The 14495-nt window shown below is 42.5% G+C and overlaps 1 protein-coding gene across 1 annotated transcript in view; it reads left to right on the forward strand.

The window, feature by feature from the left end:
* LOC124776752 (cytochrome P450 9e2-like) overlaps positions 1 to 10775 on the forward strand; it is a 77972-nt gene extending 67197 nt beyond the window's left edge. The window contains exon 8 of the mRNA XM_047251879.1: positions 9709 to 10775. Coding sequence (XP_047107835.1) covers positions 9709 to 9875 — 167 coding nt within the window. The 3' untranslated portion in view covers positions 9876 to 10775. The remainder of the gene's footprint in view (positions 1 to 9708) is intronic.
* The last annotated feature ends 3720 nt before the right edge of the window (positions 10776 to 14495 follow it).

Consider the following 14495-nt stretch of genomic DNA (forward strand, 5'->3'; position numbering starts at 1 on the left):
TCTAGAATACGCGAAACAACAGTTAACAAAGATAACCATCTTGTTGGAGACGGATGCAGTATCTTGTGAGGTTCGACATTACAAAACTGTCGGAATTCCACAAACTGGGCTATTCTTTTTGAACTATGCTTAAAGAATGAATACGTATCCCTTGCTGTGTCTTGGTAATTGTTTGCAAGCTTCACTTGCACATAGGTGCAATGAATGACATATACATTTCTGTATAAAAATACCAGGAAAATCTCTCATTATTAGACTAGCAACAGAATTATCTTTCCCCATCATTGTGTTGCACCCATCCGAAGCAAATCCTACTAAATTTTCAGGAGGAATATTATCTACTGACAAGGCTTTACGCACGAGATCGTACAAACGATTAGCAGTGGCACCTTCATGAGCGGCCTCTGCATTTCTCTCGTCAAACAGCTGTAACAACTGCCAAAATTTAGTATGTATTTTGGAGCTATCTTCATCAAAATACCGCACACAAATACACACATTTTTCGTAGCGAAAATGTCGGTAGATTCATCAATTATGAAACTGAACTTTTGTCTCCATAAAACTTCATTCAGTTCATCCAAATGACATTTACCTATAACATTCTTTATCACCCCTGTGGCTTTTGTTCTACCCAACTGCAAGTTCTCAACTATTTTAGAATCGGGAAAGGCACTTTTAATTACACCTGTTAAGTGATTGGCTGTATTAATAGAGATGTTATGTTCTGCCAAAAATCCACATAGCAATATTTCAGCCCTCTTGCCCTGCTTATCAAATGTATCAGACGATTTTGATTGTGATGAAAAGTCAAGTTTCTTTTGTAGAGGCCCGACACATTTTACGGCACTTAAGTGTTTTTTCCCTTTAGCGTGATTTTTCACTACAGTCAACTCAGCACTGAATTCACATCTACAAACTTTACACCGAGCTTTATATGCATCATCACTAACAGGTTGTAGCCAATCCTTGGAAGGTAAATCAGTCAACCATTCCTTTCTGAACTTTTGTTTCAAACGTTTTAATTCCAACTCACCACGCAGCCTCAATTTCTTCTGTGGGGTCCGCGGAGAATCTACATCACTGTTGTCACTTTCCATTATTTATATTTGAATACACTACTACAGTATTTATTTGAAGAACACCACACTTTAATTTCCCTTAAGAACAAAAAAATTAATATTCTTTTAAGAGCACAAAGACAACTACCCGTGCATTCAAGTCCCAATTTCACCAGCAACTGATGACGATGGCCTAGCCCCAATAGCCCATATCGTTGTGAAACTATATTTGTTAGGCGGTAAGGGTATTCCCCGGAAGCGAATATACAGTTTTAAGAGTCGTTGGACTGTTGCGGGGAGTGGACGAGAGAAAAAGAGGAAATTGCTTATATTGAATGGAGTATGGACTTAAATGTATGAAAAAAGATTATTAGCGTATGAAACTACTACAAGTATCAATTTATTTTCATTTTAAATCTTCACAAAAATTATCGTAGATTCCGCAATTATCAGCAATGTAGTATCGTATATCGTGTTCACGTTGTAATTATCGTATATTGCGATAATTTATCGTCTGGTTGGCAACGCTGTGCCTCACCGATCCCCACCTGCAACAACATGAGCGCTCTTCATGGAAAACTTCTATTGTCGAGACGACAATGCACAGCGGATTTCCGCCTCCTGAACAACTTGACGCAGGGCGATATGGTACCCTTACAGTAGGCACAGCTTGGATATCAGACAAGTGAGACCTTGTGTTGCAGTTATGATGAGAGGTCCTTGATCTCTGATGCGAAGGAGAGGGGTGTATACGTGCTGAGGAGCTGATGGAGCGGACATAGCGCGAGGTAACCACGTAACTTGTCCGACTACAACCACCATGTAAGACTGTGTAGTGGCACTCGACTCGGAGCTTCAGCTGTAAGAAATGATCAAGTCTTGTGCTTGGTTTGTAACTACAGCAGATGTGACGATGCAACACTTCCTGATGACCAGACTGTTCGCTAGTTAACTTGCGTTAAATACCGATATTCCCCAGTGTCTTATGCAGGTCTGCTTCGTTTTGTGCTGAGCACTCTTCGTGCAAGCATCTGCACTGGGCGCTATTTCGGCCGTTTGCCTGTCCAACGCGTCATGTGTAGATGTGAAGTGCCGGTGACTGTGATGGATACAGCTGGAGTATGGTAGGGTGTTTCTATCGTAGCTGGTGAAAGGAGAAGTCCTAGTGTCGGTACTTAACCTCTTCTACATCTACATTTATACTCCGCAAGCCACCCAAAGGTGTGTGGCAGAGGGCATTTTACGTGCCACTGTCATTACCTCCCTTTCCTGTTCCAGTCGCGTATGGTTCGCGGGAAGAACGACTGTCTGAAAGCCTCCGTGCGCGCTCGAATCTCTCTAATTTTACATTCGTGATCTCCTCGGGAGGTATAAGTAGGGGGAAGCAATATATTCGATACCTCATCCAGAAACGCACCCTCTCGAAACCTGGCGAGCAATCTACACCGCGATGCAGAGCGCCTCTCTTGCAGAGTCTGCCACTTGAGTTTATTAAACATCTCCGTAACGCTATCACGGTTACCAAATAACCCTGTGACGAAACGCGCCGCTCTTCTTTGGATCTTCTCTATCTCCTCCGTCAAACCGATCTGGTGCGGATCCCACACTGATGAGCAATACTCAAGTATAGGTCGAACGAGAGTTTTGTAAGCCACCTCCTTTGTTGATGGACTACATTTTCTAAGCGCTCTCCCAATGAATCTCAACCTGGTACCCGCCTTACCAACAATTAATTTTATATGATCATTCCACTTCAAATCGTTCCGCACGCATACTCCCAGATATTTTACAGAAGTAACTGCTACCAGTGTTTGTTCCGCTATCATATAATCATACAATGAAAGATCCTTCTTTCTATGTATTCGCAATACATTACATTTGTCTTTGTTAAGGGACAGTTGCCACTCCCTGCACCAAGTGCCTATCCGCTGCAGATCTTCCTGCATTTCGCTACAATTTTCTAATGCTGCAACTTCTCTGTATACTACAGCATCATCCGCGAAAAGCCGCATGGAACTTCCGACACTATCTACTAGGTCACTTACATATATTGTGAAAAGCAATGGTCCCATAACACTCCCCTGTGGCACGCCAGAGGTTACTTTAACGTCTGTAGACGTCTCTCCATTGATAACAACATGCTGTGTTCTGTTTGTTAAAAACTCTTCAATCCAGCCACACAGCTGGTCTGATATTCCGTAGGCTCTTACTTTGTTTATCAGGCGACAGTGCGGAACTGTATGGAACGCCTTCCGGAAGTCAAGAAAAATAGCATCTACCTGGGAGCCTGTATCTAATATTTTCTGGGTCTCATGAACAAATAAAGCGAGTTGGGTCTCACACGATCGCTGTTTCCGGAATCCATGTTGATTCCTACAGAGCAGATTCTGGGTTTCCAGAAACGACATGATACGCGAGCAAAAAACATGTTCTAAAATTCTACAACAGATCGACGTCAGAGATATAGGTCTATAGTTTTGCCCATCTGCTCGACGACCCTTCTCGAAGACTGGGACTACCTGTGCTCTTTTCCAATCATTTGGAACCCTCCGTTTTTCTAGAGACTTGCGGTACACGGCTGTTAGAAGGGGGGCAAGTTCTTTCGCGTACTCTGTGTAGAATCGAATTGGTATCCCGTCAGGTCCAGTGGACTTTCCTCTATTGAGTGATTCCAGTTGCTTTTCTATTCCTTGCACACTTATTTCGATGTCAGCCATTTTTTCGTTTGTGCGAGGATTTAGAGAAGGAATTGCAGTGCGGTCTTCCTCTGTGAAACAGCTTTGGAAAAAGGTGTTTAGTATTTCAGCTTTACGCGTGTCATCCTCTGTTTCAATGCCATCATCATCCCGGAGTGTCTGGATATGCTGTTTCGAGCCACTTACTGATTTAACGTAAGACCAGAACTTCCTAGGATTTTCTGTCAAGTCGGTACATAGAATTTTACTTTCGAATTCACTGAACGCTTCACGCATAGCCCTCCTTACGCTAACTTTGACACCGTTTAGCTTCTGTTTGTCTGAGAGGTTTTGGCTGCGTTTAAACTTGCAGTGAAGCTCTCTTTGCTTTCGCAGTAGTTTCCTAACTTTGTTGTTGTACCACGGTGGGTTTTTCCCGTCCCTCACAGTTTTACTCGGCACGTACCTGTCTAAAACGCATTTTACGATTGCCTTGAACTTTTTCCATAAACACTCTACATTGTCAGTGTCGGAACAGAAATTTTCGTTTTGATCTGTTAGGTAGTCTGAAATCTGCCTTCTATTACTCTTGCTAAACAGATAAACCTTCTAGCCTTTTTTTATATTCCTATTAACTTCCGTATTCAGGGATGCTGCAACGGCCTTATGATCACTGATTCCCTGTTCTGTACATACAGAGTCGAAAAGTTCGGGTCTGTTTGTTATCAGTAGGTCCAAGATGTTATCTCCACGAGTCGGTTCTCTGTTTAATTGCTCGAGGTAATTTTCGGATAGTGCACTCAGTATAATGTCACTCGATGCTCTGTCCCTACCACCTGTCCTAAACATCTGAGTGTCCCAGTCTATATCTGGTAAATTGAAATCTCCACATAAGACTATAACATGCTGAGAAAATTTATGTGAAGTGTATTCCAAATTTTCTCTCAGTTGTTCTGCCACTAATGCTGCTGAGTCGGGAGGTCGGTAAAAGGAGCCAATTATTAACCTAGCTCGGTTGTTGAGTGTAACCTCCACCCATAATAATTCACAGGAACTATCCACTTCTACTTCACTACAGGATAAACTACTACTAACTGCGACGAACACTCCACCACCGGTTGCATGCAATCTATCCTTTCTAAACACCGTCTGTACCTTTGTAAAAATTTCGGCAGAATTTATCTCTGGCTTAAGCCAGCTTTCTGTACCTATAACGATTTCAGCTTCGGTGCTTTCTATCGGCGCTTGAAGTTCTGGTACTTTACCAACGCAGCTTCGACAGTTGACAATTATAATTCCGATTGCTGCTTGGTCCCCGCATGTCCTGACTTTGCCCTGCACCCGTTGAGGCTGTTTCCCTTTCTGTACTTGCCCAAGGCTATCTAACCTAAAAAACCGCCCAGCCCACACCACACAACCCATGCTACCCGTGTAGCCGCTTGTTGCGTGTAGTGGACTCCTGACCTATCCAGCGGAACCCGAAACCCCACCACCCTATGGCGCAAATCGAGGAATCTGCAGCCCACACGGTCGCAGAACCGTCTCAGCCTCTGATTCAGACCCTCCACTCGGCTCTGTACCAAAGGTCCGCAATCAGTCCTGTCGACGATGCTGCAGATGGTGAGCTCTGCTTTCATCCCGCTAGCGAGACTGGCAGTCTTCACCAAATCAGATAGCCGCCGGAAGCCAGAGAGGATTTCCTCCGATCCATAGCGACACACATCATTGGTGCCGACATGAGCGACCACCTGCAGATGGGTGCACCCTGTACCCTTCATGGTATCCGGAAGGACCCTTTCCACATCTGGAATGACTCCCCCCGGTACGCACACGGAGTGCACAATGGTTTTCTTCCCCTCTCTTGCTGCCATTTCCCTAAGGGGCCCCATTACGCGCCTGACGTTGGAGCTCCAAACTACCAGTAAGCCCACCCTTTGCGACCGCCCGGATCTTGCAGACTGAGGGGCAACCTCTGGAACAGGATAAGCAGCCATGTCAGGCCGAAGATCAGTAACAGCCTGAGACAGAGCCTGAAACCGGTTCGTCAGACAAACTGGAGAGGCCTTCCGTTCAGCCCTCCGGAATGTCTTTCGCCCCCTGCCACACCTTGAGACGACCTCCCACTCTACCACAGGTGAGGGATCAGCCTCAATGCGGGCAGTATCCCGGGCAACCACAGTCGTAGTCCGATCGGGGGATGCGTGGGACGAGCTGGCCGTCCCCGACAAACCCCCATCCGGACCCCCACAGTGATGCCCATTGGCAACAGCCTCAAGCTGTGTGACCGAAGCCAACACTGCCTGAAGCTGGGAGCGAAGCGATGCCAACTCAGCCTGCATCCGAACACAGCAGTTGCAGTCCCTATCCATGCTAAAAACTGTTTTGCAAAGAACGTCTGAACTAATCTACAGAGAGCGCAAACAAATCGACAAAATTTAAACGGTTATTAAAATACAAGATTGCCTTGTAAATGCAATAATGCTGCTACTTGCGCACTGCTGACACTGCTCGGCGGCGGAAGGAGACTACGCGAATTTACACTATTCAGGTACTAAAACGCGATGCTACAACTCTCAAATACTATAATACGCCCGAAATTTACGAATTAAACAATGCAAGTACCAAAAACACGCAAAGAAATTAAGAATTAAACTATGTAACAAATGAGTGAGCTATTTCGTCTGAAATAGTACATAAGGGCTGTCGAATTTGATATCTCCGGATCATCATCAACAATATGACAAGCTGTCACTCCATGGGTGACTGTAGAGATACACTGCGTGATATATGACAATAGTGTACCTTGAAACATATTCTTACATTTGGAAATATCTTTAATTTTTCAGAGTAATTTTTGTAATTTCAGAAAAGGACTACAGCACATTAAAAGAGAAAGCCATCATTTAAAAATGGAATAAAAAATATATTAAACTTCTCTTACCGAACTGACTAGTGGCGACAGCCTGAAAAGTGTCCCAAGGTACAGCATTCTCCCAAACATGGAACATAAAATAAATGCAGACCACTGTACTGTCTTTCGAGACACACAGGACGATGTAGGAGGAACCTCACGTAATTTTTGAGGTGATTCCACGTGTCAAAATCAACCGAAAAAGTCCAACGAACATGTGTCTGATTGTCGATTGCTACGGAACTGGAGCAGGTTTAAGACTACGCACATCCATGAATGAATAAGGAGACAAATGTGAATATTATGTACTGAAATGCTGTGTAGGGGCTGTGGTGGACAGAATAATACTGTGACAAATGTCTGACCCATCCTACAAGATATGTTGGGGTTCTCCAACAGACTGCAGCACTTAGACGTCACACCGAGGCAGCAGCATCCAGTCTGCGCTTGTGGGTTGGATCAGTGATCAGTCGTGAGGTCGTGTCTGTGTCGTGCTTGAGTGTTGTTTAATAGAGCAATTCTGTTGTGTTTGTGAATACCAACAGGCCACATACATGCATCCATGCAGAATACACTGACAAGTTGTTTGTGTACAGGTACAGTAATGGCAGTGCCCGTGTGTCTATGACAGAATACCATAGATGTTTGCCTGACTGATGAATCCCCTGCACCAGATTATTCCCAGGGTTTATCAAACATTACATGAAACCAGAACACACATACATGTAACATCTGAATGTGTGGCTGTCCAGTCAGTTGAGGAAAGAGAAGACGTAATTGTAATGGTACATCAGAGTCTCACCACCAGTACACAGCGCTTTAGCTGTCAGCTCGATATTCCACAAACTCAACTGTGGCATATGTTACATTCAGATGGCTTCAAGCATTCCGCGTGCAGGCTACGCAACATCTGTATCGAAGTAATTCAGTAAACAGACAACAGTTTTCTGAATGGTTGACTGTACACAGAGATGTTGTGCAGTACACTTTATTTACAAATGAGACAATGGTATCTTGAACATCCTGGAGAACCCACATGACACTGGAGAAGCAAGGTTCCGAGTTAGGTTCCCAGTGAACATCTCGTGTGGTATGACTGATGATATGATAATAGGACCTGTGTTCCTGCCAAATAGAATGACAGCTACAGCTTATCCAAATTTCTTGATAGAAGGTGAGAGAACACCTATCTGCGCCTTTGGAAGACGTCTCACTGGAACAATGACAGCAAATGTACCTGTAACATGATGGATCACCGATTCATTGTACCAGACAAGTATCCCAGTATCTCAGTAACACATTTCCTTAACGGTGGATGGGCCGTAGCAGAGCCATTGACTGCCGGCCGCTGTGGCCGAGCGGTTCTACGTGTTTCAGTACGGAACCGCGCTGCTGCTACGGTCGCGGGTTCGAATCCTGCCTTGGGCATGGATGTGTGTGATGTCCAGAGCTTAGTTAGGTTTAAGTAGTTCTCAGTCTAGGGGACTGATGACCTCAGATGTTAATTCCCATAGTGCTTAGAGCCATCTGAACCATCAGACCCATTGACTGGCCTGCCAGATCACGTGACCCAACTTCATTAGACTTCTGTTTATGGAGCTGCTTAAAGGCGGATGTGTTCGTTACGAAGGTGAAAACTTGTCGCTCGCATCACTGTTACTGTACCTCGCATTAAAGTCCGCTGAGGTTATGTTCGAAGTGCAACACAACATACCATTCAACGCGCTGACAAATGCACTGAAAGGTTGGAGACTTTTTGAACCTTTCCTGTGGGATGGATCAGTCATCTGGGCCACTACTGCTCTGTCCACCAAAGCGCCTACACAGCATTTTGGTAAGTACTATTCACACTTGTCTTCATATTCATCTATAGATGTCTGTAGATTTCAACTCGCTCCAGTTACATAACGATCGTAAATCTGACACACATTCACAGAACATTTTCAGTTTATTTTTGTGGTGTGCGTACTGTAAGACCTTCGGTACACACACCATAAGATTATTTGACTTCTCGCTCTAACGAAGTAGGCAAGTGTCAGCAATATGTCTCATGGTCTTATCGGGCGTGTTTATCTTCTGCCGTTGGGTCAGACGATACAAATGCCACTTGCACGCTTAGGGTAGCAGATTGATGGTGACCAACTTTAAACAGAACTTGATTAATTTTCACACACATTTATTAAAATAGTAACAAGCATTAACCTTATGTAACTTGATTCTGGATGCTATTTACAATTGACAATCTGAAGTTCCTTTGGTCTTGGTACGTTAATCTTATTCTCACATATCTCTGATACTTGTCAAAGTGTCTATACATTTATCTTCATGGGTATGGTTCAAATGGTTCAAATGGCTCTGAGCACTATGGGACTTAACATCTATGGTCATCAGTCCCCTAGAACTTAGAACTACTTAAACCTAACTAACCTAACGACATCACACAACACCCAGTCATCACGAGGCAGAGAAAATCCCTGACCCCGCCGGGAATCGAACCTGGGAACCCAGGTGCGGGAAGCGAGAACGCTACCGCACGACCACGAGCTGCGGACTTCGTGGCTATGTACAGGAATATGGTAACCTTATTAGGCGCAGACTGTAACTTGACTACAGACTGGTACAGAGAAATGCAGACTGGTACAGATTAATGCAGGCTGGCTAATTGGAGGTCTGTACCTCGTTATAATACCTCGCGTGTTCATGTATCACTGCACAAGTGTGATCCTCGAGGAGAAAAGGTTCTACATTAGCAGCAATCTCATTGGCTGCGTTACATATTAATACGTGGATAGGCGGAAGCAGAATTAGGTCCGTCTCTAAGGCAGCGCCATCTCGTAGTGCTGAGACGGACGAGCGCTGAGCCTGCGCTGTTGTGCTTAGCTGGACGCACTCTAGTGGGAAAGTTGTGTACGCGCTGACTACACGGAACTATGTACACAACAATTTTCACATGTAGAATCACTTCACAAATTACGTGACATTCCTCCTGAACCACCCTTAATGTATTGTCATCTTTGAAGAAGTGAAACATCAGAAATAATATACAAATTTGTCTTTCTGCAGCTCAAAGGTTCGCGTTACTGGAGACAAAGGTGCTGCTGGTTCATCTATTGTCTCGGTTCCACCTGCAGCTGGACCCAAGGACCGTCATACCACTAGAGCTGGACACCAAGAACTTCGGGCTGAACATCAAGGGTGGGACGTGGCTGTGTCTGCGGAGGAGAAAATGACTGCAGTTCCAGAAGGCTCTTAGATAAACATCTGCGAAACAAATAACACAGGTACTTACGTGTAGGCAAGGAGTGCACTTACGGCAGTGCGCCTGACAAACGGTCGTTGTTTTCTATGCCATTCACTCACCCATCCATTATGTTTCGTAGGTCCCATCAAGACAGACTGCGCATAGCGTATACATTGTTGACAATGCGGGAACAACTACTAGAGACTTTACCCGTATAGTGCATGAATAGTAACCTATCACTGCACAAGGTATAACAAAAAGGTATGGCCACTCTTCCAGGAAACATTCCTCATATGTAGAGGAGGAAAGTATGTTATGTGCACAGTGAAACTTCTTTATTTAAATGATTGTGTCTGCACTAAAATTGCTGAATGACTGAGATGCACAATATCCTAGCGCAACGCAATCTGACTGCTCAAAAAAATATAACCTGACTTCACTCAATTAATTCAAAAGAGTGGCTCTAACTAGAAAGAAATCCTAAAAATAACCCATAGATTTCATTAATCACTTACCTCACAAAACTCTTCATTACACGAACTACTGAAATACAGTGACCGCCAATACTGCCAGCTAAATGAAACATTCTAACTACTAAAGTCACTAAGTACTCATAGGCATATGGTTACCAAAGGAAAGATTTTGTTGCAAACCAAGTAATGTATTTTTTTTACCTTAATAATGTGACATCCAGTTCAAACACGAATATAAATCGTCATTGACATCCAGTACAAAGGTATATAATCATGAATAATATACAATCTCCAAGTCAGACACTTCCATATCGTTAGCTTACACTAACACTTCAGATCTCTACCCTTCATCAACGTAACTTCTCACATCTGACATCCATCACTGCTGGCTGTTCATCTCCAACTGCCCAACAGTACTTCCATCACTGCTGGCGACTTAACTTCCAACTGCCCAACAGTACAGGCAATTAACTTCCAACAACGAGTCCGACCAGCCACAGAGTCCCTTACGAAAAAAGCGCAGTCAGAGATCCAATGCAAAGCGCTACACAGCGCTGCCAACACACGAGCAGCCCACTTACAACATGTGTCCAGAAACTCTGGATTTCCATGTTAAAGCTAAGTTTCTACAACTCTTACACAGATTAACCATCTGCTTTGAAATGAAGCCTCATTAGCGAACACCACGTTTGCACTAAAGTCGGCGTTGACACACTACTGAATGAATTATTCGTGGCCGCGTAGGAAATTTGGCTGCAGCTGAGGTTTCCTTGTCCTTCTAGGTCTCTTCAGTCTCGAGTAGTAGACTAACCGTTCCATGCTCCCTAAGATGGCGATCAGTTGCTTCATGCATCCTTCTCTCGGAGCACCGTCATTCTGGAAATCTGATCCAGAACAAACGTTGAGCGCTAGGGCCATTACCATCTGCTACTCCTACTCCGCATTTGAGTATGCTTCCATTGTGCTGTACCGGAAACCAAATCCGTGATGATGGTACGTTCTTGATGTTAGTAGAGCAATGAGGTTAGTTGCACGTTAGCAGAGCCTTTATGTAGCTGCAGCAATTAACGCTGGCAATGAACCTAAGAATTACAACTTACTAGTTACTACACATTCTAGCCAAAGGCTACCAAGAAGGTATTTTGGACATTTCATCTAAGGAAACGTGTCATATAGTATTTGTATGTTCTGATTCTGTGCATTTCTCATGATTAATGTGATTACGATGAGAAGTAGAAAATGAGATCGAACATGGAAATAAAGCGTTTTCCGACTCTTATCCATGTAACACATTTTATTCCTTTTTGTGAGGAATGTTTCCTGAAAACTTGGCCGTACCATTTTGTTACACCCTCTGTTTCTGAGTACTAGTTATGCTTAAGCTAGTAAATGTAGCCTAGTAAACAAGCAGGAAAATCGCTTTTCATAAAAGCTGCTGCCTTTAAAAGATTCTGCTGCTCCTTCAGCTATATTAAATAGCAGTCGTTATGTGAATCCTCAAAGTGGAAAATACTGACATAAAAAATAGGATTATAAACTTTTTGCTATTTGCACATGAGTAAATTTTATTATCCTCGTGCGGTTACAGGGTTCCACAAAAGAGAAAAGCCGTCGAATATAATTTTTCTTTGTATCAGCATACACTAGATAATTTATTAAAATTAAATTCTAGTTGTAAGTTTTACCAGGAAAACTTTTAGAACTTCATTCCAGACATACAGTGTTCAAATTAGTCTACTTAGTATCTCAGAAATACAAATCATAAACCTGGAAATTCAGTTGTAATGTGCCATGCAAGAACTTTCTTAGCAAAGCTAGATGAGTTTTTAATGGCCAAAAATGTGTGTCTTCAGACAGGAGGGTGTTCTTGACATAATGAAACGTAATTGGACATTTTCGTAACTGTTTTAATTAGTTTATTAGTTATGGTTATTCCTGTACAATAAAAAATACAAATTTAATCAAAAAGTGAACTGCAGACAACACAAAACTTAATTAGATGAATGCATTATGTGTTGTCAATATTCAAAATTCTTTTGACAAAACAATGTGTTCGGTCTAGATGTTCACTAACTTTAATTTGTTTACGATTAAAAGGTTTAATGTGAAACTATCACCATTATATCCTTTACATGTACATAGCTGTGCTGTGAAGAACATTGTAAGATATTAAAGTTTATCAGTGCATAACGTATTGCGGTTTTTCAGAGTATTGCCTTGTTCCTACAGACATCCTTCCGCAAACGCGAACCATTGTGAGAAACTAAAATTCTTTGGAATATATTTTCATTAAAGAACAAAATATTCTACATACACAACAACCACCTGACTGACATTTTTTCGAGGCTAATAGCTGGTAAAGTCTCGTAATAATTATTTCTCGTTTGGTTTGAAGCGATATATCAGGAAATGGACCTTACATGATGTATACGAGAAACAAAAGATTAATATTTGACACCCTCTACAATGACAGTGTCATTTCACACACAGCACAAATTAGCTTGCTCAAGGATGCGGCAGGAAGTCGGACACGGAATTTTCAAAGGGACTATACCGGTATTCCTACGAACTTGTTTACGGAATGCACAGAACACTCAGATCAGGATGATTCAAAGAAAATTTCAACTCTGCTGCTCTCGAATGTGATTTCAGTGTCTTAAGCACTGTGCCATCTTGTATGGTTGTGCGTAGTATCCAGGAATATTTACAAATATAGTAGGATACCAAAAAATGTTAGCGGTATGTTATGGCTGTCCAGTTGCTTGGCAACTGTCCAGACAATTGTCACGTTAAAGCTTCCCAGATAATTTTGAACGAAAGAGGAGCCGAAATACAAAACACCAAAATAAAGGCCGATATGTTGACTTCAAATGTTCTTCCACAAAGGAAAATGAAGTAATGTTGCAATGATACAATAGCAATACCACTGTTAAAATGAACGACGTAGTAATCGTTACTAGGGGTGAAGAAGCTTGAGTAAGGCCTCATGACCAGATGTGGTCCCTGACAAGTTCTGTAAAGAATTTGCAAGTGGACTAGTTCCACATAATTTACAACGGATCCGTTGAGCAGGAAGATATCCACTGTAACTGGGAATGAACGTAGGTGACATTCATATATGAAAAAGGAAGCTGAATTGACGTCGTATATGACTTAACATGTGTTTGTAACGGGATCGTAGCACATGTTATGAGCTCACAAATTACGATCAAACTAGAAAAAAATTATCAATGGTTCTGGAAAAATCGAGCAAGTGCAACTGAACACCCCTTTTCACACAAGATGTCTTCATTGCCATGTATAGAAGTGACCATGTAGTTCTGGTTTTTGTAGACTTTATAAAAACTTTTCATTAAATGCCACATTGTCTTATTTTTTAAAAAAGAATGTTTGTGTAAGGTATGGAACGAGGCTGACGGCTGCATCCATAACTTTTTTTTCAGGATCGCGATAGTCCTCTTCTTTTTCTTCTTTTTTGCCTTCTGTGCTTCCATTCACACAAATGACTGTGGCACTGGACTTACCTTCGTTCTGATCATTCGGTTATAGTTTTTTTTATATATGTACAATTTCTTACATCTTCATTCCTACCTTCTTGCTATCTCGATCCCTCACAAGGTCATCTAAACTACTCACAGTTCATTCCCAGTGCCTCCAGATTTCTTTTCCCTGCAGTTGTTTACTCACCAACACACTGATACGTTATTACTGATCACTGCCACAATTTCTCTGGATGCAATTTCTTATCGTTTTGCCATGACTGGATCAGAGCAAGGAATGAAGAGTATGGATACATTTCCACCCAAGTGTTAATTTAGTTCGTTTTTCACACAGGTCTTTTTTGCAGCTTGTTAGTAACTTTATCAGTTGAAAATAATTAGTTTCACAATTGGGAGATGGAAAAGAAAGAAAGAGAGGGAGAGGAAGAAAGAGAGGGAGAGAGAGGCAGAAAGAGAGAGAGAGAGAGAGAGAGAGAGAGAGAGAGAGAGAGAGAGAGAATTGGACACTTCTAATAATAATATTCAACAGCTTCAATTATAATCATACAACAATGGATTGTCGATGAGATTACGAAAATGAATGGAATGCTGACAACAGTCTGGCAGCTGGTACGAAGATATGCGTGATGCGGCAGT

This window comes from Schistocerca piceifrons, chromosome 2 (assembly GCF_021461385.2).
Source record: "Schistocerca piceifrons isolate TAMUIC-IGC-003096 chromosome 2, iqSchPice1.1, whole genome shotgun sequence".
Lineage (NCBI taxonomy): Eukaryota > Metazoa > Arthropoda > Insecta > Orthoptera > Acrididae > Schistocerca > Schistocerca piceifrons.